Source organism: Ursus arctos, unplaced genomic scaffold (assembly GCF_023065955.2).
Source record: "Ursus arctos isolate Adak ecotype North America unplaced genomic scaffold, UrsArc2.0 scaffold_16, whole genome shotgun sequence".
NCBI lineage: Eukaryota > Metazoa > Chordata > Mammalia > Carnivora > Ursidae > Ursus > Ursus arctos.
The window spans coordinates 15,157,795-15,184,872 of record NW_026622830.1 but is presented as its reverse complement, the minus strand read 5'-3'; the positions used below and the strand labels follow the sequence as shown (position 1 = coordinate 15,184,872).

The 27,078-nt window shown below is 49.0% G+C and overlaps 1 protein-coding gene across 2 annotated transcripts in view; it reads left to right on the top strand.

Moving 5' to 3' along the window:
* The window catches only part of STK4 (serine/threonine kinase 4), an 86,737-nt gene extending 66,586 nt beyond the window's left edge, over positions 1 to 20,151 (top strand). The window contains exon 11 of one of the 2 annotated variants that reach the window (XM_026503598.4): positions 16,108 to 20,151. In XM_026503598.4, the coding sequence (XP_026359383.1) occupies positions 16,108 to 16,266 (159 nt within the window). In that variant the 3' untranslated portion in view covers positions 16,267 to 20,151. Of the gene's footprint in view, positions 1 to 1,765; positions 12,375 to 16,107 lie in introns of those variants that run through there. The other variant, XM_026503602.4, reaches the window with a different exon arrangement.
* Positions 20,152 to 27,078: the final 6,927 nt, after the last annotated feature.

Sequence of the window (27,078 nt, the reverse complement as noted above, 5' to 3'; positions counted from 1 at the left end):
CACAACGCCTTCAGTGTTGGACTGAGAAAAGAGTCAGGGGTCCTCCTGACCTGGTTGCAAGCTTATATAATTTGGCATCAAGTACAATACTTAAGTTTCTCCTACATTTCTTTCTATTCTCTAGCCTCCAGTGGTCAATGCCTCTTGTTGCTGAGGAGTTTTTTGGAGGAAAGGGCAAATTCAGATCCTCTTTGTTCAAGTCCTACTAATTGTATCTTTCAAATGCTTTTTTTCCCTTGGCAGTCTGATGACTAGATATCAGAAGTCTTTCTTTGACAGATGGTCCCAGCTTTCTCTTGTACTGTGGCGTTTAGCCGTGGGCTGGATTTGTTGTGCTGGTGTATTTTCCCTACAGTGATGGGTCGCTCTAGCACATGGATTCTCTTTAGAGCTTTCATTAGAGGGGCTTTCAGTAGTTTACAAATTTACTTGAGTATCTTAGTAACTGGGCAGCTTCCTCTTTTGTAGTCATATTCTCCTAAATTATTATTTCTTTTAAAGTAGATTTTATCATCGATGCTTAATGTTAGGTTCAGGTTGCAGGCAGGGAGGCAGATCGTGCGATTGTGGCTGACAGGCAGGATACAGAGTGGTTGAAACCACCAGAGTCATTCATTCAGGCTTCATATCCCATCTTTGCACCTGTTATGTCACCGGCTAACTCAGTTTCCGTACCTGTCAAAAATGGGGAAAAGTCACACCTGTGTCTGTGGTAGGACGGCTGTGAGCATCATGTGAGATAACGCGTACAGAGCACTTAGGACAGTGTGGGGCCCGCAGGAAGCACTCGGTGTTATTTTTCGTCATCTGTTTTAGTGTTGCTTTGCCCTCCTGAGATGCTGCGGTGCTCTTTTGTTCCCCCTCGTAGCGTAAAAAGAATACATGCCTCTTACAGAAAGTTTAGAAATTAAAGAAAAGCTTAGGGAAGAAAATTTCTCCTGTGCTCCCACAACCCCCAGCAAGAGTCAGTTTACATTCTAACCTAGCTGCTTCCGGGTTTTTATACTTGTATGTTGTTCTTCATAGCTGAGATCATACTAGATGCATAATACGGTATCTTGATGTTGTTTTCTCTTAACGTATCTTAAACTTTTTCTCCGATCATTAAAAACACTTATAAAATCATCACTTTTGATGATTGCATGATATAGTCCCTCACATTGTATTATTTTGTTGACATAATCATTCTCCTTTTATTTGGCATTTGGTATTTGGAACTTTTGGGTTAGAATTAGGTTGCTTTTAGGTTACTCTCCCTTGTGAAGCCTGGGTTTCTTGCTGTCAAGTGACAGGCGTAGGAGTTGAGGCTTCGTGTTTTGTGGTTGGTCTGTTGAGTGTGTGAATTCAGGCAGCATTTGAAACATGAGACCCTGTGCCCTCAGACTCTTGTCTTTCTGTTCTGGAGTATCTCCGTACCTGTTTGCTTTTTCATCTTTTTTTTTTTTTGTGAGTTTCTTTTGATAATCGTGTGCTGGAGGAAAGTTGAATGGAGACCATAACTACAGTGTGGCCTCCTACTCTGCAGTGCTGTGTGGATGTCCCGGAGCTGGCCAGGGTAAACACCAGTTGCATGTTAATGGGTCTTTACTGGGTAATCATACCGAGCAGTTGCTGGTAAGAGGACTATCCTAAATCGTTCTTGACAGGTTATACTATTTTTGTTTCAAATTTCTCATTTTTCCTGTAAAGCTGGGTTTAAAGTATGTTAAGGCTGAATTCATTTGTACTTGGGAATATAATGAGATCTTGTACTTTTTACTTTCAGAAAACCAGCCAAGAACAGCAGTCTGAAAAAGACGTATGTATCCAGCATTGCCAAGGAGACCTGCTGTTTAGATACGCTTTCTGAGAAAGCACATGGCCAATGAATGTCGTCTTTGTCTCAAGTCACAGCAGCCAGGTTCTGCTGGTGAATCGCGCTGGCTGATTTGAGCTTAGTTTTAAACTCAAGTTATTGAAACGGCACTGAGCACAAGACCTAAATGCTGGTGGTTTGTGACCCCAGGAGGCTGCTTCAGTGGTATTAGCCGGTGTGAGCTTGACACTGTTTTTCATTTCCTTTGTTTGGCTGTGAGGCTGCTTGATCTGTGGCCACTTGGCAGCTTGTTTCTTTAAAGCTCCTCCTTCATGGCCATTTATTCTCTGCTGTTAAAATATAGGGTGATTTTTATCTCAACCACATGGTGAGCCAGAGTGCAGACCGTGGATTTGGCAAGTTTTGGTAGTGGTAGTAGGAACAGTGAAAAGAAGATTGAGATGTCGGTGGCTTAGGGTGGAAGATCAGAATTGGATCCTGAGATCCATGCACAATCTCTTGGCACCTTCAGCCCTGAGCTCGCCTCCCCGTGGCTTCACTAGAAGCACAGGTGACAAGTGGTCTACGTCTCGGAGCCAGCACGTCTCAGTAAGCTGTTCCGACACCGTCTCAGTCCGAGAATGGCGGGTCCTTCCCGGGCGCGTGTGCCAGTCCTGCTGTGTCTCCACCAAGAGGCACATCCAGCGTTTTCTTGACCAGGTCTGGTCATTTCTTGGAGGAGCAGGGTTCCACGGTTCCGAAGTAGTCCAGACGACTGCTGCAGAGCTCTGCCTGAGGGTACTGTGTTTTTTACACTGTGCCCAAGATTGGTCCCCAGGGAACTTCTACCCATGTGTTTATCTTGATTGTTTCTCACAGAGACTTTTACAACCCCAGTTGGGGTTATCTGGCTCTTCCAGTTTACAGGTAGAGAAAGCAAGAAAGTCTCTTGCTTTTAACCACTCAGTATTATGGTGACTTGACTTTAGTAAACCTTGCCAGTCTTATGCTAACTCCTTGTTACCAAGGCAAGAAAGGACATCTTGGGTATTCTGTGTATTCAGTGCTGCTTTGATGGTAGCTTCGTGCTTTATTCTCTCTCTAATCCAGACTATGACGGGAAAAGCACCTGACCAGTAATAGCTATTGGGTGATGCTCCATTAAGAGTTCAGACTAGGGTCCGACAGAACCGGATTCGGTTTTGGTCCCTGCCCCTTGCTGACTGGGTCACGTCGGATTACGGAATCCTGCAAACCTCAAATTCCCCGTGTTCAGAACGGGTGAATAATTATAGCTGTAGATTTAATTACGATCAAATGAGATTATAATATGGGAAGAGTGCTTAATGTAGTGGCCAGTTAATAATGGTTAGTAAATATGTTTTCAAGCGCTGGCTTAAATTACTGTTAACGGTTATCGTTCCTGTCGTCATTACATGGCGAGGTCCTAAATCCCGCGCTGTCTGTTGGGCAGCTGTGGCAGCGCTGCCGGCCCCCCTGGCCTTCCTTCCTTCAGGCTTTCTCGGCTCAAGGGGAAGAGCGGTGCTAGCATTCCAAGGAAGGGAGGTAGGCATACAAATAGTATCTCTGGCCCCTGGAGCGCTCCCCTTCTTTCCTAGGAGAGGGTCTGGGAAGCATCTCCGTGCTTGCCTTGCGGCCAGAACTGCAAGTTCTGGGAAGGAACATGCTTGTCGTGCTTACAAGGAAGCACCTTTGCGCAGAGATGTCATGGTTGCACCTGTTGGCGAAGGTCGTTTCATCTTGTGCGGCTCTTTCATTTCCGTGTACATGATGAGCAGTCGGCCCCTCCGCCTTTGTCCTCGTGGCCCAGATTTCTTAGTCCATGGTCTTTATGGTTTTATTCATCTAGTTGCTTTTTTTTTTCTTTTTCCCCCTAGAAATCTTGATTTCATCTAAGTTTAAAAATTTTTTAGCGTAAAGTTTTAGATGTTAAAATTTGCAGTATCTGTAATTCCAACTTGCTTTTCATTCCCAGTATTTGTTTCTTCTTCTTTTTTAAAAATCAGACCATCAGGGGTTTTCTTTCTTTCTTTCTTTTTTTTTTTTTGGTCATTTGGAAGAACCGCCTTTTGGTTTTATTGATCCTTGCCGTGCAGCATTGGCTTTAGAATTCATGAATTTATGTTCTTACCTTTATCTGCTTTCTGTGGGTTTATTCTGGGTGTTTTTCCTTCTTTAGTTGGACAGTTAAGTTTGTCAATTGTCAGTCATCTCTCTCTTCTAATATCTGCATATAAGGCTATAAAAGTCCCTTTAAGTATTACTTTAAATACCTTCCACAGGTTTTGATACATAGTTTTTTGTTTTGTAAAGTCAGGTTTATTGAGGTTTCATATACATACCATAAACAGTTTGATGAGTTTTGACAGATGGATAGAGTTATATAAACACCACCATAATGTCTAGAACGTCTCCATCACCTTGAAAATTTCCCTCATGGTCCGGGTCTTGTCCCGATGTCTCCTTTCCTACGATGCCATGTGAATGGACTCATGCAGAATATCGCCTTTTGTGTTTGGCCCGTCCGGTTAGCATGCTGCTGCTGCTGCTGGTGCTGCGAGGTCCATCCGTGTTGTCGCTGTATACGGACTGGTTCCCTTCGATTGCCGTCCTTGTGTGGCTGTACCGCAGTGTGTCTGTCCGTTGACACAGGGTGGTCAGTACAGTTTTCTGTGGGAGCAAGTCAGAGTCTTTTAATTCTGCACTTGGGCTGTAAATACACTAGACTATTCTGGATTTGAGGTTGTCTGGGCATTTTTTACATTAAAATTTTTATTTGGGGTTTGGCATTTTGGAAGTTTTTCCATTAGTGGGCAGGCATGTGCTCACGTGTACTCACTTCTGCCCTTCCTCCCTGTGGCAGTCTGGGGCCAGTCGGGAGACAGAAACCACAAAGTAAGTTAAACGGGGGCAGTTTAATACAGGGAATCATTGCCTCCGATAAAAGAATAACTGTAAGATCTAGGGAAACTCTGTGTGGTTCCCTAGGGCTGAGCGAGCGCGCCCAAGGGAGGACAAACTACCAGACATTCCCGCCTCAGTGGAGAAAGCAGAGTTTAGCCCGTGGCACAGCAGGGGAGTTTGCAGGTTTGGCCAGACCAGAGCTGGCCCAGGGCTTCTGGACCAGCCACAGACCCCCCTCTGCAGTACGGGTGAGGAGGAGCTGATCAGCCGCCAGACACATAGGTGAGCAAAGGAGCTCTGGGTGCTGGTGGGGGGCAGGAGGCCTTCAGAGCCTGGGAGCCAAGTTGGGGCTCTGGTGTCCATGTCCACACGGCTGCCGAAGGTTATTTCCAAGCCAAGGCTTCAAGGGCTCAGAGAAGCCAGGTTCTGGGCTGTCACTGGGCCACACTTCAACTGTCCTCACATCCATACTACCAGCCCCTGTGCTGGAGACTGAGGAGAGCCTCTTCCTCCCAGCACTGGCCCTCCAGCCTCTCTGCTGAGAAAACTTAATGTCACACATACTTCAAAGGAGAAGTGCTTAAAGTGCCATCGTTCACCTCAGAGCATTTATCACATTCAGAGCTGAGAGGCAATACACTGATAACTGATACATTCTTCCTGTTCTTTTTAAGAGAAATACCATCACATCAAAAGCAGTACTACCCATACGTTTGTGCTATTCAGACACTTCACGAGAGGACAAGGGTTTATGAAAATTAGAACTTACAAAGAATAGGTGTAGAGACACATATAAATCTCATATTCATCATGGTGTATTACCACACACATCGTGATATTATCACTGTTCTCCCCCCTCTTGGTCATGATAGATTGAAAGTTTTGTGTCAGACCTCAGGCTGGAGGCAGTTTCTTTCTTCGTGATGCTGACTCATTATAGAAAACATTCAGGATACAAATTTTAAAGGAAGTTTTGTACCAGAGAGCTAAGTGTTGTTTTCTTAAAAACGCTTAGTGTTTTTAACTCCAAGCTTAGATGAACTAATACTAGGAATATGGTGGCCGTCCTTTCTGAACCAAAAAACTAGGACACATGGTCTTTACAAAGAATTTTTTCTGGTTTGTGAATTTTTACACATGCGGAAAGTATTATCGTGGCATAAGTTAAAGCACATTTGATTAGCCACACCCAATTAAATACTTGTTGAAAAGAATAAAGGGCCATCTCAAAATACCAAGAACATATACATATTAATGCTTTTATAGAATAAGGAATAAAGCCATCTTTTGTAGACAGTCTTAAATCAGAAAAATAAAAGAAAAAATGATACAAATTCCTATTTAGCAGTTGTGTGGTTTTGGCAGAATTGAAAGTCTTGTGCGCACGCACACACACACACACACACACACGCTACTGCTCTGACCTTATTTATGTTTCTGACACTGCAGGGGGCTCAGGTCCCCAAGACTCAACGGTCATTACAGAAGGATTGGTACATGCTTTGTAGGTAGAACTAGTCTGCTCTTGTTGCAGAATTCTTTTTTTTCTTGAAGAATATTGAGAGAATATTTCTTCTTGGGTATTTAGATATTCATTACATGGGAGTACCCAGCAGTAGGGCTTGCAGGGGTTTTATATACTTTCCAGAAATTAAGCGCTATTCACTGACAAGGTTTCCCACATCAGAAAGCCCAAATTGTAAAAATCGAGGCCTGCAAAGTATCTTACTCAGAGAGCTTTGATGCCTTCTCAACCAGTTTTCTGTAAACATTCTGTTCTTTCGGTGTATTTATATTGGACCTTCTTTAGTCTGAGATACCTTTCAAGAATGCCTTTATTAAACGAAGTGAGATCAATTTGTATTTTAGCTTTCATTTTGCTTGGGATTCTTTGGGCTTCTTTATTTGGCAAGATGAGAGGAAAAGGCCTGGCCTGTTTGTTATCTTGGGAATTTCCAGCCCAAGAAAGTGTCCCGAGGCCCGGCTTGCAGGGACTCTTAGGTGAGGAGCTAGCTCTTTTCCTGAATTATTAAGCTACATTCAGTCAGCAGCCTGGCGCAGTTTGTGTTTTAGGTTTTCGTATCTTCTGAAAGATTAATATCCTCACGAGAGTGATGGTAGGTTGGCTGTCTCGCTGTAGTGCTCTCGGCTGTCCGGAGCACCACACTCTGCTCTGTTCTCGTACTCCGCCTTCTCTAGACGTCTGTCGTTATTCTAGATTCGGTGCTCACTAACCTCCTGAAAATTTTCCTCTCACAGTTTAGCTTCCTTCAGTGTGAAATTTATAAGCCAGTGTAGAGCTGCTCTTAAAACAGAGTTTTCCTTAAAGAGCTATCATAAGCAGCCAGGAGCAGAGTGAATTTTTATGTCCATTTTTCCTTGTAGCTTTATTGCAGTCATGACACTGGATGTGCTGTTCATTTTGATTTTGACGTGCGTGGGTCAGTTTGGAGTGATTGATGTAATTGTATTTAACAAATGTATATTATACTTTTAGGTTTATTTATTGATTACGTATTTCCAAAGCTTCTTGAGGGAACAGAATAAAAAGTCAATATCATTTTCAAATAAAGATTAGGAATATGTTTCTTTATTAAATACCTATTGAGACATCTTTTCTGCTAGCCTCTCTGAACACATATCAGATGCAGTTCGTGCTCTTAAATAGCTCCCACGTTAGGGAAGGGAAAGAAGGAAGAGTTAGAGCTTGGGCTGGACTGGAAGGTTGAATGGCATTCCCTAAACTGAAGACAGGATTATAGTCCGCAGGTGCGTGGAGGTGTGAACAATATGGGCGCCTGAAGGAACTCTGAGTAGCTATTGGTCATATTGACAGATGAGCTCCTAAGTCCTCTCGTTTAACCTCATTTTATCAGTCTCTCCTGTATCTCAGGTGCAATAGATTTTGAAATAACAAGATTTGCTGTCATTTAAAAATAATCTATAATTCAGACTTTGTTCTGAATTAGAGTGAGTGCTCCTTCTTTGCATTATGAATGTATATTTAAAAAGGGCAAGGTCTTTCAGACACTGACCATGAGGATTCTTCCTTCTCTCAACTCCTGTAGCACATGCTGCCTCGACCCGAGGTTGGTTCGGGCTTTGCAGTCAGACGTGCTAGGGCTCCTAGCCTAACCCTACCACTTTCCTTACTGGCTTTGGGGCCGTGAGCAAATTCCTGTATTTCTCTAAGCCTCAGTTCCCGCCTCGGTAAAGGGGGAGACTACTGCTTGTTTCGTGGGCTGTTCTGAGGATTATACGAAATATTGCATGTGAAGTGCTGAGCACATAGCACTCCATTAAAAGTAGCTCTGATGACAGCAGTCATGAGTCACGTAGTAAGGCCATGGCTCAGCTTGTTTTCATGACTTACCTACCTCGTTTAGCTCCACGCCTAGTGTACAGGGATCCTGCTGCATACTTCCTGCCCCGTACACACCTGTACTCACCCCCACGTCTACCATCCCTACTCCTGCCCTAGCCAGGCCTGGCACACGTGTCTGACAGCGAACAGGTGCTCCCCCCTCTTTATAGTTAAAGATACCCTGCTGGGTAGCAGCCACGCAGTGCCTCTTAAGAGCCATTATTCTTCAGTGTTCGGGGTATGAAGGTTCCTCATGGGCTCTTGCTGTGGAAAGCCAGAGGCACGATGGTAGGGAGGAAATCTGGGTCTGGTCAAAACTTTTTTTACCTTTGGCCAAAGACTGTTATAAAACTCACAGAACAAAAACAAAACAACAACAAAACCAGGAGCATTGTGGTTTTCAGAGTGAGTTGTGGAAGTTCATGCCAGAACAGAGTTGGAGTAAATTCTAAGCATGCAAAAGCACTACCTCAGAAATCAATTCTGTCCTGTAAATTGAAGGATAGTTTTTGATAAATCACAAAAAACTAGCAATATGCAAGTAATGAACTTTGCATTATAGTGAAACCCCATTATTAAAAAAAGCAGTTTTGCTTTTTGTCCTTTTGCATATACATTTATCAGATCGCATCCCTCGTCCACACGCGCACAGGTGGTGTGCACTGCGCCTCTGGGGGAGGGGGGCTCCTGGATGCAGCCTCTCCCGACCCACCTCAGAGTTTGTGTCATTACATCGGGAGGCTGCCTGGAGCCAAATTTCTTTGTTTTACTCAGGCGTAAGGTCTGTGTTTCATTCCGGTCTTCTAGGTAAATACCTGAAACATGCAACCCCGTTTTCTTTGGTTGGAATTCTGAGAACAGTTCCATGGATTGATCTGAAGTAATCATAAACTCAAAGTGGGATTGAAGTCATGATTAGTACTAGCTTTTGCATTAGGAAGATTTTACAAGGGGCCGATGGAAGCGTAATTTGGCGTGACTGTAATTTGAATCAGAGGAAATTTCCCATTAAAATTTTCACAAGATTAATTTAAGCAGCAAGACGTGTTGCAATTGAACGGCCTCGTGCTGACTTCACCCGCACAAGCTGTTAATGATTGTCAGCCTGCTCGCTTGACTACCTTCTCACTCATCTGCCCAGAGGTAACTGCATCCCCTGAGAATCTGACAGGAGTCCCCTCTCCCCGGTCTAGAATCCACACCTAGATAGAGACAGATTCACATCAAGAAAGGTAAGTATCTGATAGAACTAAATCAGGGCCCTAGATGCTTCTGACTGACGCTGGTACATTTTCTCCATCGCACTTTTGCTGACCTAGCGGCCGGCGTTGAAGGTATGGAATGGCATGTCGGTGGCGTCATTCGACTCTCTCAGGCTTCCTTGTAGCTTTGCTAAATTCCAAAGGCGTGTTCTTTCCTCATTCTGGGCCACTATAAAAACATCACTTGTGACACGGCATCAGCCTGACTCACCTGTCCAGAAGGGATGATGTGTTTGAGAAATCCTGGTTGTAATACTGGATGCAGAATTATGAGCGTGCGAGTGTAGTGGGTGCAGAATTGAAGCTTGTCCTTAAACACTTTGGCAAGTCTCTCGGATGGTTTTTTGGGGACATTGCACGACACTATTTGTATATAATACACTTCTGAGGTGAGAGCTTCTAGCAGAGGAGCAGAACTTTGAACCCTGTACCTTGGATACGGGCCAGACCCGTTTGTTCACTCTGGAGCTTGTTGCCGGCGTAGCATGAAGCTCTGTTAGACATTTAACGTGTCAGCCTGACTCTGCTCCTGCAAGACGGCTTGACTGTCACTCTCATTCCCGGGAGTTATCACTTGTAATGAAACGTCAGCCGGATCTCTGGGCTGCTTGACACAGTGTGATTCAGAGTTGCTAAGGCTATTTGAGAAGAAACCAGTTTCCATCAGCCTTCTGTATTCATATATTCATGTATTCATAGTGCTGGGAATCCATAATGCTGGGAATCTGAAGATTTCGCTGTGGTCTGGCCCCGAGGAAACAAGCCAGATTCATCCATTTGGGGTTTCTCACACAGAGTTCACTAGAGGCCGCTCTGTGTGTGTGGTATGTGTCCTGAACTGTGAGCTCATCAGGGTCCGTTCTTACAGCAACAGGGCTACTGTTTATATTACTTACACATTTTCCCCATTTCCCGTAAAGGATTTAAGGCGGTCGCTCCCAAGGGCAGAGCTCCCACAGGACCCAGGTCCATGTGCCCCGGAGCCTGCGCCCTTGCCCGGGAACCTCGCCGCTTCTCCAGCGCAGGCTGCCTTTTACATTCATGTTGCCCGCTGTGTTCCTGGCCCAGTAGAGCTGCCGGCAAAGTTGGTCGATTCAGTTTGAGTCATGTTTGGCAGACTTGAATTGGCCCCTCAGCAGCAGTGCCTGGCACATAGTAGGCCCTCGCGTAGTTTTACTTGAGGAAAGGCAGCGAAGTAGACCGCGTCCTCCCCATTTTACAGATAAAGAAACCCAATCCCAGAGAGGTCAGGTGACTTGCCTGAAGTCACCAATCATCGCTCACAGTGGCATTTTTGAAATCGAGGGCCATCTGATGTATTTAATGTCAGCCGAATTTATAATTCTTCCGGTCTTCCCATGTTTTTCACTAACACGGGCCAGTTTCCAGAAGCCCTTGCGGGTGGTGGTTAACAGTCTTTTCCGGTTCCTTGCTGTATCATTTCGGGCAAATTGCTTGCCCGCTCTTATCCTCGTTGACCTCATTTGTAAAAGGAGGACAAGAATGATATCAGATGGATTAGTTTGTGCAGACACCGGCTTAGCTCCGTGCCGGACGCATGGCATACGCTCAGGTAATGACCGTGTTGCCTCCATGTCTAAGTGCAGAGCCCAGCAGTGAGACGGCATTGCGTCCGGCCGGAACAGGTGAGGCTGAAGTCCAGCCTGAGGACACAGCACATCTCCGCAGAGCACGTCCTTGAAGAGCAGTCTTACCTGCACAGATGTTGGGGCTTTGCCCGCTCGGCCATCCCTGGCCAGATGGCAGACGGGGCGGAAGGTGATGGTGTTCGTTAGACAGTAGCGAGTGGGCGTGGCCACGTGGCACCAGCACGGTCCGATTCAGAGCCCGCCCAAGTCCATTTACGCAAGCCTGGTGTGTTGATTTGCATCCAGGTGGCCAGGGGATTCTAAATAGCCATGGTTAAGAGGCGAATTTTAGTTTCTCCTCCCTTCTGTGACCTCTCTCAGGAAGAGAGCAGAAAATCCCTGTGCTTGGTCTCTTCCCTTCAGCATAACCCACCTTCATGAAGGGGCCTGTGGCTCTGGGCTTGGCATTTTGTCTTGTCCAGAAGGATCGTGTCGCCGTCTTTTGATCATCTCCTTCTTCCCAAAGTAGTAGTTCTTTTTTGTCAGAATAAAAAATTAAAGTGGACATGCTTGTGAGAGATGACTAAGCCAGGGTTAGAGACCTGCTTCTTATCAGTCAGTATCAAACACAGAAATGGGAATCAAGGGAGCAGAGACTTCCTTCGATTTCAAAAGAATGTTGAGAGAAATAGAAGCTCTTTGAGGGCAGGACTCACTCCCTGGTCCTCTCAGCACCTCACCCAGAGCCCTGTTGCACGTGGTGGTGCTCGGGAAGCTTGCTCCTTGGTTCCATTGGCTTCCATTATTATTGGACTGGAAACGAAGGGCAATGTGTTCATTCCCTCAACCAGTATAATGTGTAGTGTAGTGAACAAGACAAAGTCACTGCCCTCATAGAACTTTCATTCCAGGAAGAGACACAACAAGTAAAAGGAAAGAAATAAGAGTGATTGATGACAAGGTGCCACGATCATTTTGAAGGAAGTAAACTAGGGGCTGAGATAGAGAACGAGGCATGGAGGGGAGGCAATCTTTCTAGAGAAGATGCTCAGGGAAGGCTTGTTCAGATTCTCTGAGGACTTGGCCTGGGAGCTAAGGCCTAAAGGATAAGGAAAAACTGGGAACAAGCCATCCAGACAGAAGGCTAGTCACCGTGTAGCCCTCGAGGCCAGAAAAAGCGTGGCTTGTTTGAGGATTTGAAGTAAAGGGTGGCTAGAGGGTCCTGAGCAAGGGGAGAGTGGTAGGTGATAAAGTTCGAGGGGACATTGGTCCAGAGATGGAGGGCCCCTGTGGCCTGGTGCGTTGTTGGAATTTAGGCTGAGTGCAGCAGGAAACATAGGGGGATGTGTTCGTTTCTGTATTTTTAATTATGCTTGTTGCTGTGAGATGCTAGTGGCCTGGACCCAGGGGTTGGATTTGAGTTACGCCCGCGTTTTAGACATGAGATCGAAGGACGGGATGTGGGCTGGGGGTGGGGAGGGGAAGGAAGAATCAGGAATATTCTGTGCACCTGGCAGGATGGTGATACCACTCCTAAGATGGGGAAGACCGGGACGTGAGGAGAACAGGTTTGGGGGTGAGGGAGCAGCGGGACTCGAGAGTTCTGTTTTGGTCCGGTTAAGGTGCCGGATTTCCATGGGCTGAGCTGGGGCCGACACGTGAAGAAGGATCTGCCCCGGGATGTGCGAGCCTGGCGTTTGGAGGAGAGCGCCGCTCTGGAGCCGTGCGTGTGGGAGTCACGGTGCAGAGAGGATGTGTCAATGCCAGGGGGCACATGAGGTCCCCCCTGCAGCTGCCGTGAGCAGCGCGAGCTCCCTGCGCGGCCGGGGAGAGTTTGCTCCGTCAGAGAGCTGCTAGCAAAGCCGGAGGACCCGTTACTCCACGGCAAGACATCCGTTTGAAATTTATTTACGCCACCAAGGACCAGGAAGGTGAGATGCTGCTTTCGGCGCCACGGAACCATTCTCTGAGCTTGTTTTCAGAAAAATCCATATCTGGAGTGTGACTGAGGCATTAGCGGTGACGGGCTGGCTGTGTTCTAATGGGGCAGGTGTAACTTAAGCCCAGAGCCTCAGGGCAGCTAAATTAGTCTGAAGGTGGCGGAGATCAAGCAGGGGCGCTTGTTCCCTCCAGATTAGATCAAGGGCAGAAGGGCGGCATAGAAACTGGATACCTAGAAGCCTCGACCAGAGACAGGCAGGAATTACTTCGTGAGAGTTTTGCTGTGAGGAGAACAAGAAGGAGGATGTAGAATCAAGCTCATCAGACTTGAGGAATTACAAGAAACACTCGAGTAGCTTCTTTAGCCAGCAGAATCCTCATCTCCCGGAGTGTGTGATCGAGTCGCTCACGACTTTCAGCCTTTAACCGGTGATTCTGATGCTCACCGTCCAAGGGTCCTACAGAGAGAAACACTGAGTCTAACAAGACCTGAGGTCATCTCGGCAGCGCTGTCTTACACATGGGGAAACGGAGGCCTGGGGGGCAGGAGGGGCTTGTCCGAACCTGCCAAACAAGCCAGAAAGCCAGGGCCGCTCCCCTCACCTTGATGTCTTCGTCCTGTAGTTGACGCTTTGTCCTGATGGACGATGAAGCCGAGTCTCCCGATTCCCAGCCCCCCTTCCTTCACTGTGGTTTTTCTTTCCTTTCCCCTGTCACCCTCTCATGTAAGAGTAATCTTCCGATTTACCGAGTTCATTCTCAGGTGTCTGTCTCGCCTCACTAAAATGTAAGCTTCACAAGGGCGGTGATTTTTGGTTTGGGGTTTTTTTTATCCTGTGTGCCTTGGGCAGTGCCTGGCCCATGGGAGGTGTTCAGTGCATATTTAACGGATGGATGGGTGAAAAATATTTGTTAAACTATAAATAAGTTAACAGATGTGGGAAAATGCCGACCCGTAGGCATTGTTAGCCCGAAAGAGAGTGGAATGTTTTCTTTTTTACTTGTTTAATTCTGGCTCGGATCAGAGATTACAGGAACGGTTTGTTTGTGGGAGACTCGTTAGAGACTTTTCAGAATAACAACAACAGTAGTAATAACAGCAACAGTAGTAGTTATTAGTAACTGGTGACGCTACAATTTATGGAATGCTTCCTGTCTGTGAAACGCATACAGTGTGACGCTCTGTGCTGAGAACGTCACCTGCATTAACCCACCTGATCCTCGTGAGAGCCCGAGAATGGTGGAACTGGGGTCTCTTCTCCAGAGGAGGACGCTGAGGCTCAGAGGTGAAGTCACTTGTCCAGGGTTGCTCAGCCGGTATAGACGAACCATCTGGGATCCTAAAGTTATTAACACCCTAACTACCAGTAACACTCGGTATTAGATTTGAGGCGGTTTCTTTTTGGAGAAGGAACTGAGAAGGCTAAAAATGAGGCGAGCATTGCTCTTCGGAGGGTCCCTGGGCCCAGAACACCCTCCAGCTGGTCTGAAACCACAGGCTGGAAATGAGATGCGGTTTTACGAGCATGGCTTTCCAGCATCCCCCCCCCCCCGCTCTCAGCTCTGCATTCCCATGTCACAAAGAGCCTTTCGTCCTGAACTGTGAGGCTTTTCTTGCTTCTCAGACCACTGCCCTGTAGCAGGCCAAGGCAAATTCCTGGGGCGACAGGGCATTAAACCATTCCCGGGGAGGCACTGTAGCCCTTCCCACTCACTCGCACCCCACCCTGGAAAGGAAGGGCAGACAGAAAGAGGCTCCTTCACTCCCTTCGTACACCACTTCCCTGTTGAGGCCTCAGGAAGGGGCTGGGGGACACCGTGATTCCATAAATCTCTCCGAAGACTAGAGTGAGCCTTTGAGTTCTTGGAACACTGCACCTCTTAGACTGGTTGTAAGCTCACCGAATTAATCACCACCTGCTGTGGACAACGGGCGGGGGGCGGGGGGGGGGGGCGCTTTCATTCCCATCCCCGCCAGCCAGGACCGGCCTCGCTTGGGTTCAGTGACACTCCATATGCACGACAGTGGAACCGCTGGCCCCACAGCTGCAGACACAAGGGGAGCGTGAGCGCGCTCCTGGGCTCTGGTGAAGAGAGGCTGTGACACGCACCGCCGTCTCCAGGCACACGGTGCACCAGGCACTGTGGCAGCGTCTCGACAGCCGTGATCTCCTTAATTCTTTGATAAGCACAATGAGGCATGGCTGTCCCATTTCCATAGGGGAGGACGGCCTGGAGGGACAGGCCACTTGCCAGAGTCTCCAAGCATTTGTAAGAGGCAGAGCCGTGTTTTAACTACAGATGGAGTGGGTTCTCAAACCTGGGCTTTGCTAGACTGCTCTTCTGTGATACCAGTTAAGAGCATGAACTCTGGAGCCTCCCCGCCTGGGTCTGAATATTGATTGTGCCACTTTAGCCATGAGACACTGGACTTGCCTGCCCTCTCCCTTGGCTTGTTCATCTGTAACATGGGGATAACATATGCAAATCATAGGGTTGCGAGGATGAAACGAGTGGATGTATATAGAGCACGGAATGTCTGGCACATAGGAAGCACTATAGAAGTGCTGGCTTTTATTATTAGTTTATACATCAAGTCCTTTTGTTCCCCCTGGATGATGCAAACTTAATCGCAGAGGTTTCCAACTATCCCTCCCACTCCCTGCCCAAGGCGTGTGTCTCTGTTCTCGAGACACTTGTGTATGAAGCGCTCCGAGGGGTGCCTGGTGTACGAGTAGCCCCGGTGCGTGTTAATGGTGATCACTGTGGCGGTGCCTAAGACACTGGGGGGGCGGGGGAGCAGCGTCTGATCCCCAGTTCGCATCCACTCTCCCTGATGTGGGATCCAGATAGAGACACGGCCCCCATCCAGAGGCTCATCTCATGGGTAGGACAAGAACTAGGGGCAAGCGTTATTTTGCGTACACCAAGTGGCTGTTACTTTAATGCCCTAACAATGCATCACTATGTAATTCGCTGAAAAGGTAGGAGAGATGAAAGTGTTATTGGTTAAGTTCTTGGTCAAGGCAGAGTCAATCTCTTAGAACTTGTCCAGGGATAAATTGTCTCCGAAAGGCTTGGGGCGTGCCGTTCAGAATTGTCACTTTCCAACCACCGCCACCCCAGACTCTGGGAAGACCCTTCCCTTCTGGGTGCTCGAACAGGCTGAGTTTCTTGGCAGTTCTGCTCTGACCTGGGCTTTGTCATGACCGTACTTTCCACTTCTTCTAGCTTAAGAGTTGGACAGTGGAGGACCTTCAGAAGAGGCTCCTGGCCCTCGACCCCATGATGGAGCAAGAGATTGAAGAGATCCGGCAGAAGTACCAGTCCAAGAGGCAGCCAATCCTGGATGCCATTGAGGCTAAGAAGCGGCGGCAACAAAACTTCTGAAGGCGGCCCGGCCCGAGCGCCCGCCCGCCCGCCTGCCCGCCAGGCCTTCGGTGAACTCGGGCTGCTCGCCGGCACTTCAGCCCCGTCGTTTCTCCACAGCACCTTCACCTTCGTGAACTCAGGAAGTGCGCCAGTGGGAAGGGCTGCCTGCCGTCAGCGTGCTGCCTTGTGTATGTATTGAAATTGGTCCATTTTATTATTTCAAAGGATTCATATCGGCGCTTTTAAACTCAGAGTTTTAAACCCCAGGAACAGAGACTCCAGGGTGAGTGACAGCTGGGAAAGTGTTACATGTTGTCTTGTCTTTCTTCTCCCAATGGCTTTCGATTGTTCTTTCTGGAAGACTTTTTAAAGATATATAAATATGCACATATATATAAATTATAACTGGATCCCCACCGAGTGTGGTGGCATCTCTGTACAGGTACAGGTGTAAACAGTTGGCCTCTTTTCTGTAAGATTACGGTACTGGGGGGCAGAGGGCAGGGCATGCCAGGGGGCTGTTGGGCTCCCTCAGCTCCCGTGACCCACCCTCACCCTTCTGCAGGGCTGCAATTAAAAATGAGGTTTGGGCCAGGTCTTCCCCATGGTTTCAGCCTTGTGTGGGTCATCTCTGGCTTCTGGAGCTCTGGACCACATCCGAGGGAAAGCCTTGAGAGTTTGTTTACTTCTTGAGTCCCAGGAGAAGCCTGGCACCCTCTTTGCAAACCGCCCCGTGTGGCTTCGATGCCTTCCGTCCATCTGCACTCTCCCAGCCGCCGAGAGTCCCAGCACAGATACTGCCCAGTGCCTTAAGAGGAGACGCGACCCAGTGCAGGGACGGGCCTGCCAGGACGTCTCACACACATGGGGCTGTGTGCAGTCCGCAGAAGGGAGAGTGTGTTCGGAGTTCTCACTGTTCACGTGGACATTGCACAGGGGCGTTTTGCTCCGCGTTCCTTACAGACGGGGGTAGAGGGCATTGCTTTTGTGACCACGTTCCAATATGTGACTGTTTTCTTTTTTATTTTACTGCTGAGGGGTCTGGAAAGGATACATGAATACCAGACTGAGGTCTGTTCCCCAGGAGGCTCTGTCCGGGCCTGCAGAAACCCAGAACTAGAAGGGACCACAAGCATCGTCTGGCCTGACTGAGGCCCAGAGAGGGGAAGTGACAGGGTGACCAAATCACAAAGCAAATTGAAATAAGAGCTGGGACGAGACCAGAGCTCCTCGCTCCTGGGCCACTGATTGAGCATTCCCTTCCCCAAGGGGAGAAACCTGTGTCCGTTTGGGTTAAGTTGTCCCAGGGAACACTACCAAGGGAAACTTGTTCGTGCTTGGTCTCGTCAGTGGATGACTGGCTAGGATGGGACCCGCAGGGGGAGCCAGGTGGGTCAGGCTCGGCCAGTCCGTGACTCTGCAGCCCCTGCCGGACGGCAGACAGCAGCACGCAGGCGATCTCGGGCCTCAGGCAGCTCAGAGGGCTTCACAAAGCACAGCACTGAGCCATCCCTCTGCAGCACTGGCTCGAGGCCACATGGCGTGTAGTCACACAGCAAAGAGGAGACAGGAAAGGCAAATGTCTGCCTATTTTTAAATGTGTCTTCCCCTCAGGTGGGGGAGCTCTGACTCAGTTGCACCTAAAGATAGGTAATTTGACTCCATAATTGCTTTTGCTTCTCAAACCTGGGAATCAATGGAATGGCAGGGGATGTTCCTTTTCTCTGGCCAGATTCTGTTCTTTGCAATTCAAGCCAGTTTTTAAAAATGTAAGAGGCAGTGGTTGGTCTGCAGGGTTTGGCCAGTTGGGCAGTTATGTGGCAGATACAGAGAACAGAGGACACTTAGAGGATCCTACTAGAAGAATCAATGGCAGCTAGCATTCGTTGACCACTTAGTGTATGCCAGGCACTGAGCTGGGTGGGCTTTTTATAGATGTCAGATCCAAACTTCACAGTAACTCCATAAGTTAAGTACTTTATCTCCACTTCATAGATGAAGGAGTTAAGTTCAGAGAGAAAAAGGCAATGTATTTCCCAAGGCCATATGGCCAGTAAGTGCAGAATCAGGATTCCTACCATCACCATGTGGGACCAGTATTTACAGGGAAAAGGAAAATCACAAGTCTTTAAAATGAAGTGACTACCTTTTCTTGCACAGAATAACTCCCACTGGCAGTTCTGGGTTGGGAAACGGCTGAGTTCGTAGTCCAGTCTGTCAGCCAGTGAGTCCCACCAGCCTCAGCGTGGAGCGTGCATCCCCCTCACCATCTGCTGTGCCCGCAAACAGGCCTGCCTCAGCCTCTTCCATTTTAGAAAGGACTTCACACTTGGCCAGACAGGAGGGGAAGTGCCCATTTCTTCCTTCCTAAGCTAGACCCAAGTAAAAGAAGGTTTCACTTTTTCTCCATAAATATTCTTGGGTCATGAATCTTGATCCTGAGTTTATTCTGTTCTGTTCCAGGCATGTGTGCACCCACCATGCTGGCCCAGCACGGAACACTGCTCCTCAGTCTAGCTAGACAGACCCTCTGGCCAGAAGTCAGTGTTTCTGGACCAGGTCCATCTCCTGACACAGTGTGTTTGTTTCCTAGTGATGGACAGGCAGAGGGGCAAGTCCTAGTTGTTTCCCCGTGAGCGCTAACTTTAGGATAGGTCAGCGTGCTTTCCTTGAGCCCTGAGCTTCAGCATCTGTGGCTCGAGCTCCCGGGGAGCTCTGTGGCCCTCACCTCTTCCCTCTTTTTAAGAAACAATGACCCACACCTAATTGTATCTTTAAGAAATCTCAAATTCTCTAAGGATACCTTGATTGCTTTCTCATGAGTAATTTTGAAGCAGATTTCTATTTTTCTTTTTCCTTTGTCCCTTCTTCCAGCCACCAACTGGATGGATAGATGGATGAATGAATGTTGGACGGGCTGGCTGGCTAGGTCAGTAGGTAGGTAGATAGTTAGGACCAATACCCTGAAGCAACTTAAGAGCGATAGCCTTGACTCCTGGGCTCCTTGAACCTCCTATTCTGATCCAGGAAACAATTATTTAGCACCTGCCAGATGCCAGAGATTTATTATACCACTTAAATTTCAGTAGCTCTTACCAATACCAGAAATGAGAGAAGAGACATCATTATAGCTCCTACAGATATTAGAAGGCTAAGAACAATGTCATGAACTTTATGCTAATATATTCAACCACATAAATAAAATGGACAAATTCCCTGAAAGATACAAAACACCAGAGCCCACTCCATAGATCATCCGAGTAGCCCTATATCTATTAAATCTGGGCGATCCAGGTATTATGGTCCTCATTTTACACATAAGGAAACCGAGGCTCGGAGAGGCGAAGTCTGTTGCTCAGGTCATGCAGCTAAAATACGGCAGAGCTCGGATTCAGATGCCGGGCTTCTGATCCTGATTCCAGCGCCCTTCCCAGCATACCACGTTGCCTCTACAGATCGCTGCTCCTCGGCCCCCACCCCAGCCCTTTCTCACACACTGTGTTTTCATCGGCATTGTATTCATTGTACTGAGACCCCGTGTTCTTTTCTGTGTTTGGGGAAAACAAAATCTCTTCCACCAGCTTGCACTCGAACCAACTTGGAAAAAGCTTCAATGCTGTTGCTGACGTACAACTTAAAAATGTGAAGTTTGTAGCTTTAACTTTTTGTAATAAAAACTAATAACACTGGCTTACATGCTGACTTGAAATGCTATTTTATAAAGTTTGGGTGTAAATAATCAGTCGAGGTCAGCAGTTTGTATATGTATGAGACCTAGCTTCCTCCCTGCATCCCCCCCTTTTTTAATTTGAGGTGCTTCCTGTGTGCTTTTATGTTAGAATTGTTGTTCTCCCTACTTCCTACACATTGCCACCTTTGTTTTAAATAAACTGTCCTTTGGAACACAAGACTCTTCTTTTTAAAAATGAGATCCTCCATCTGTAGCCTGGATAAGGGTATTGGGAACCTCTGTGATATTGACTTTGCGGTGTGTTTATTCTAGAATCCAAAGCTGGGGGAGAAGAGGGTAGGGTAGGGAGAAGACCTGGACGCCTGCTGCGTGCCAGGTGCTGAGCTGTTGTCAGGGGTATAAAGATGAACCAGACGCAGTTCTTGCAGACCTGATGGGGAGTCGGTCGAGCAGCCCCGCGCACGTGGACATACCACAGTAGACGGAAGTACAGCGAGCGTGGACGCAGGAGGAGGGGGCGACTGCCAGTTCTGCCAGGGCTTCCCACAAAGCTCTTCTGGAGGACGTAATACATCCTGAACTTAAAAATGAGCAAGACATGGCCGGGTCAAGAAAGGGCAAGAAGTGAGAGAGTGACCGGCCCGGGCAGAGGGTCGTCTCGGCAGCCTTCATCCGGGTCTGTCGTTGCAGGAAGCCGGGCCAGGTGCAGCCCGGCGTTCAGAGGGAAGCTGCCCTCGTCCTTATGCAGAAAGACTTCCCTCGCCCGACCCTGGGTTCTCTCAAAGCTTCCTCCAGGGCAGGGAAGGAATAGAGTTACACCAACAATTAAGTGTGAGTCTCTCGAGTCAAACCGCTCTTCAGTGTTCAATGTAATAGTCCCACAGGCTATTTGCATAACTCATGCTGTTCTGTCAGCCTTTTCGGGGAGGGGGGGTGACGTGTGTCTCTTGTGGCCTCTTTCACTGACCCCACTCCCTGAAATAGCGCGTCTTCCTCCCCCGTGCCCGCGTCGGTGGCAGGTGTTCCCTGCTGCTCAGAGGGCGGCCGGGGAGATGAGGGAAATGCACGTTCCTAAGCCCTTACGACAGGCCAGACACACGGCAGAGCCTTTAGGTGGTCCCGTCTTTTTGCACGGACTCAAGTAGCTGGCGCTACACCCTTTCCGGAGACACGTGGTTCTAATAGTGTGCAGTCCGGCCCGCTGGGGAGTGTTCTGGAAGTGTGTCAGAGTGGCTGTGTGCTGACCGTGATCGCGGGGTCCGGTCGGCATTTCACGGGCAGAGGCCGGGGTGCCGGACGGCCCGCAGTGCATCCTGGGGCAGCTCCGCGCCCGCCCGGCGCCACATTCGAACCCCACTGGACGTTTATGTTGGTGAGAAACTTGTTTATTAACACCTGATGCTGAGCCAAAGCCCATCTACATCCAAACACGAGGTACTTTGTACAAGGTTTTACTGTTCATTTTCCAGGAATGAGCTACGCGGGGTGAAGAGACCCTCGAGGTTTCGAGTGGAGCTTTCCCAACCTTTGCCAACCTTCCGCGGCAGCGGCGCCGGCCACATCTGAGTCGCTGGTGCGAGACAACACACAGCGGTCGGTTTAGATTTGTCGCTGTCACCCTCCAGGAGTGAGAGCGTGAGCAATATGTGCGCATGCGCCGTGTGTGTGAGTGTGTGTGCGTGCGTGTTTGGGGGCACACACGTGCGTGCACACATGGGCAGGGAGGCGCAGCTTTATACAGCGATCCAGGCAGGACTCTGAAGAGCTGGCTTTGGAGGTGAGACCTGAATGACACGAAGGAGCCAGCCAGGCGGGACACGCGGACGGTGTACACTCCAGGCTGAAGGCACAGCAGGAGCAAAGGCCCTGAGGTGAGGACAGAAGTTTGATCTGTCGAAAGGACGGCCTCCGTGCCTGGAACACAGCGCACGAAGGAGAGAGTAGGTGGTCGTGAGATGGGAGGGGTGAGTGAAGATGAGCTTGGGAGCCCTGTGGTCTACGGGAAGGGGTCCGGCGGTCATTCCTGATGAGACAGGAGCATCAGAGGGAAACCCCCCCTGCCCCGGGCCTCGTAAGGGGTGCGCACTCTGAGCCAGCATGCTGCCTGGCACACAGCGCAGCGGAGGCCCAAGGCCGGCCGGGTCCAGTCCGGACTCCCATGCAGGCTTGTCGACCCTGCTATTCATGTTGAGACCCCAACTGTGGCCTCAAGTGCAGGCATGAATCTGGTTTGTGATCTGCACATGCGGACTACTTCCTCTCCTCTGCTCAGAGCTGCTTTACCGTTCCCAAGCCAGCTCTGCTGGTTTCTCTTTCCTTCCTGTGCATTTCCAGTTTTCTTCCTAGTGTTTATGATGCCAGGCATTTTCACCTACGTTACTTCACTTGAACTTGGCATCAACACTCTGAGGTGTAGGTGTCATTATATCAAGACAAGTGAAGAAATGGGCTCAGAGACGCAAAGAAACCGAACCAAGATCACACAGCTTATAAGTAGCAGGGATTCGAGCGCAAGTCCATCTGGCCTCAGGGCCCCTAGTCTTTCCTTGACCCCACACGCCACGTCATATCACTTATGTTCTCCCATCTGATTCAAGTAATTGTAGTTACTCCCTGCCTGAGCATGAAGGGAACACAGGAATGTGGAGCCGAGAGGGCAACAGGGGCAGGAGACCTGGGGACCAGAGTTGAACCTCTGGATCCACAGTGTTGGGTTTCTGTCTCTTATAACTGAAGGTTTCCTTACCCGTCCGAGAAGGTAGGACAGGATGGGGGCAGGGGAGGGCTTTGGATACCAGCCTGAGTGGAGGACGGAGGTCGACCCTGAGACATGCTTCTTGGAGCTCTAAGATCCAGTCCAGGGTCGGGCAGCTGGTAAGTGGCAGGGCCAATGTTGGAACCCAGGCCTGACTCTGGGAGCAAGGTGTGTGCAGTTCCCACTCTTGAACTCATGAATTTCCTGAAGGTTCTGAACCCACTCCTTTTGAACAGGTTAATCACCAGTCTGCATCTGCCCTTGTCCTTCTCTTCTTTTCTAGCAGAAAAGATTCTGAAAGACACTGTCCCTTTCATCTCAAAAGCTCCTGCCTTACAAGGTTAGCTTCTCAACTAAATTTCCTGGAGAATTCTTTCCACACTCAGGCTCAGGGCCTGGCCGGCCTGGAATAGGAGGTCTGGTAGCCATCAAGGACCATCCCACGGAGCCAGCACCTGAGGCCATGTCCAGAGTATGAGGGGAATTTCATAATAGGACCCCCACTTCAAAGCCACTGCCTTCAATGGCGCCTGGGGAGTTCAGTTTGCAAAACAGAGTGGGAACAGCGGATGCGGTGTCCCGTGAGTACGGCCCTGTAGTAGGAGGCTTGAGCTTGAATCCCTGAAGCGCTGCTTTCTGGTCATCCCGCTGTGGGCCACAGTTTCCTCAGCTGTCCAAAAATGATCATTCTATTTCATCGTCGCTATTGTGAGAAGTATGTGAGGTAATGGGCGTGAAATCACGCTGCAAACTGTGGAGTGCCCCAGCCGTGTAAACGGTGGTGGTTAAATGATCCCAGGGTCCTGGGATCGAGCCCCACATCAGGATCCCTGCTCGGCAGGAAGCCTGCTTCTCCCTCTCACACTCACCTTGCTTGTGTTCCCTCTCTCACTGTCTCTCTCTCTCAAATAAATAAATAAAATCTTTAAAAAAAAAAGGGTGGTTGTCGTTATTAGTTGATAGGTCATCTTCACTCTTGGGAGCCTCAAGAAAGTACCTCAGGAGGCAACCAGACTCCCTTCCACCCCCATTCTCCAATATGAACACTCTACTTAGCCTTATTTAAGCGAGAAAGCTCTTCTCTTCACAGGGAAACTCAGGTAGGACCTTGGACCTCCCTGGGTCTCCATTTTTTGGTCTATATTGTGGGGCTGGGAAGGGGGAAGATCTTAAATTTGGATCCTCCCTGAGGAACATGATGTCCCACCGGGGAAGTCTGCACCCCAAAGTCACTGCCAACAGGGAGAAACCACCACGGACATCACATCCCAGAGCCCCGAATGACCGGAGCTGTCCCGTGTACCCTCCAGGCCCAGTGCCCCAGTTACCCCTGAACACCTCTGGACATCATCTCTCCATTTTACAGAAGATGAAACTGAGGCCCAAGAGAGCAAGACTGCAAGGGAGATGACTACAGGATCTGTTCAGCACTCCCTTCCTCTTCTAGAAACTGCTTGGTTTCTACACCACACCAGCCAGGAGTTCACACGGTGGCTGCCATGTTCTCATAGACCCAACCCTTGGCCACAGTGGAGTGATCCAGCAACCTCATCTGGAACTGGGCCAGTCAGCTCCCCTGATGCATTTGTCAGCCTGGAACTGGGAAGGAGTTCTCTGGTGGAGGCGCCACAAGATAGGGAGGTAGATGTTGTCTGCCATGGGATGCAGATTCAGCCAATGTCTGTCTGTCTGTCTGATTCCTGATTTCTGTTGTTGCCAAAGCCAAGCCGCCTAGCTACCATGCCCCCTCGGTGGTATTATGATAGATCTTTGTTGGTTTTGCCCATCCAGGATCCCTTTCCCTCATTTTGATGAAAGCACCCACTTTCTCTTCAGGAAATTACGCCACCATCTGTGTCCTGGGGAGACCGTCTGGGAGTTCCTCCATCCTGCCCCCAGTCATGGAGTGGGCACATGACCCAAACTAGTGCAGCTGACTCAGTTCTCTGGGGTGTCTAGCTAGAGCAGAGTGATGTCACTCAGGCATTTGAATGGCAGGCCCCTCGCAACGTGACGCAGGGGCTCTAAGTGCCTCCATCCCCACGTTGCCCTCATTTCTATCTTTCTCAAAACCTGGTTGTGTAATTTGACTTTGATCCAATCTAGTATCTATCCCATGCAGCCATGTTTTGCTGAAGTTTTCCAGAGTTGGATTCTCTGGTTTGTAACCAAAGGCTCCTAACTGAGAGAGAAATTGGAAGTGGAATGGAGTTCTACGCCACATCCTGCAGGAGGTGTGGGGTAGTAAAAACGACTGGGCTTTCCTGGGGCCAGGGAGGTTGCTGTGGTGCTTGGCCCTGGACAGCAGCCCACGGGGTGCAGCAGCAGAGGGCCGGTTCCTGTATTACCTGGTATCGCCTGACCCCCGAGAATGTGGCTGTCAGAGAAAGGGCAGCTTCTGACACAGTTCGGTTTTAAGGCGACGAGGAATGCCCAGGCTGGGGGACAGAATGTTGTGTTCCAGCTGCGTGGAGTAATGTAAACGGAAAGTCAACAAAGCAAGCCCAACTTTAATCCTGTGTGTGTGTGTGTGTGTGTGTGTGTGCGCGCGCGCGCTGGGGAGAGACACAAGGAAATGTAGAGCGTTTCTGTGACCACCGTGAAAGAACCTCACGACTTGCTGCAGGGCTGAGATCTCCAAAAACCAAAGTTGACAACTCATCGTGCAGGTTGCTGAGCCGACAGGCCTGCTACGCTTCTGTGCGGCTTCTGGCCAGTGGAACGGCCGCGCAAGGGGATGTGGGAGACACCCGAGGCCGTCTCCAACACTCGGAGGAAGCAGTCGCCGTCCTCCCGATGGAGAAGGCTCCCAAGGTCCTGCCTGCTCTGGCCACCCCTCAAGGCCGCTAGCTGGAGGGTGGGGATGGGTTTTGGCCTGGAGGGTGAAAAACAGACTGAGTGGGAAAGAATCTTGGACCCATACAGAACTACGGAAACTGTTCATTGGTACCAGCAGAAATCTGGGGGGTATCTGTGGGGATGGATTTTTGCGGGGCTTGGTGAAGGAAGGGGCATGGACCATTGGACCAGACTGATCTCCTCGATGTGGATGAGTGGATCAGGGGTCCTGTGTTCTCTGTGCCAGCTCCAGCAGCTGCCTGGGTTCTGACCATTGATGGGTTGGCCAAGGCAAACCTGGACCGAATGCTGGCCCACGTGAAATGAAATCTAAAGGCCCTAAATCCCTTGGCATCATATAGAGGAAGGGACTCGAGGATTTCTGGACAGGAACGCTGGATTGGATTTATTTTGTGCCTCCTTCCCATAAATATCTCTGCGGCCCTCACTGAACCCAGAAACTTCACCTTTGCTTTTGAGGAAAGTCTGCATCAGGCGTGCTTGGTGAAGGGCTCCCCGATCTCCCCGGGAAGGAAGGAAGCAGAGGTGTGGGAGGCCAGGCGTTGGCATTTAGGTGCCTCAGAAATTAAGTGAAAATGGTCGCCCTAATATTCAGGAGGTTCCGAATGAGGCAGGATCTGTGCGGGAGGGCCCGGAAACGATAGAGCTGACCACCAGTCTGACTTAATTGCACCACCAATAAAACATAAGAAACAAAGCGAAACAAAGCAAAACAAAAAAACCAAAAACCGACCATCACCTAACACCGAGGCTTGAGTTCCTTTATTGATCTAAAGCCCCTTGAATGGAGGATACACTGCTTGCCCTCGGGGAAGGTCTCTGCCATACTCCCACCCGAGTGTAATGTGAACGTTTCTCTTGCCTTCTCCAAAAGATCCCCACTTTGGCTCCCTGACCCTCGGAGGCCATCATAGTATAAAAGGCCAACAGATCCGACTGAGCAAACCGTTTTGAAGTAGAAAACTCAAAGCAGTACCACACCTTCGGGGAGGCTGCGGGGACAGCCGAAGACCCTGGAGGGTGATGACTCCTGCAAACACCATTAGTTTCCCCTCTTTGGCTGGTGCAAAATTCGATGGGTCTTGGAAAATGGCAGTGAGCTATTTTAATCAAGTGGCAATTCCCATTTCAGCTGCTGGGTTAGATACGCGGTCCTCGGTGCAGTCCCTGGAGCTCATATGCGTCTATTGGTTTCATTTTCTATTCCAGAAACCACTGGCAACATTCTGCTATTAGTTGGAAGGGATAACAGTTTTCCTTTACCGCTCGACTCAGGGATAGCTTCGTTCGCAGAGCTGCACCGGAAAGACTCTGATTGTCCTATTCCACAGGATATCAGACCGACCCACTACGCTGATTCAATCACATTAATAGGGCCTGGAGAGCACAGAGTGTGCTTTGGGTTACATATAGGATAGGTTCCTGATGTTAGAAACATTTTTTTAAACTGTGTGTGTGGGCAGGAGTGAGTGTAAAGTGTGCCGGGGGGCAAAGAGCCAGAATGCAGTGGACATCTGCTAGTTTG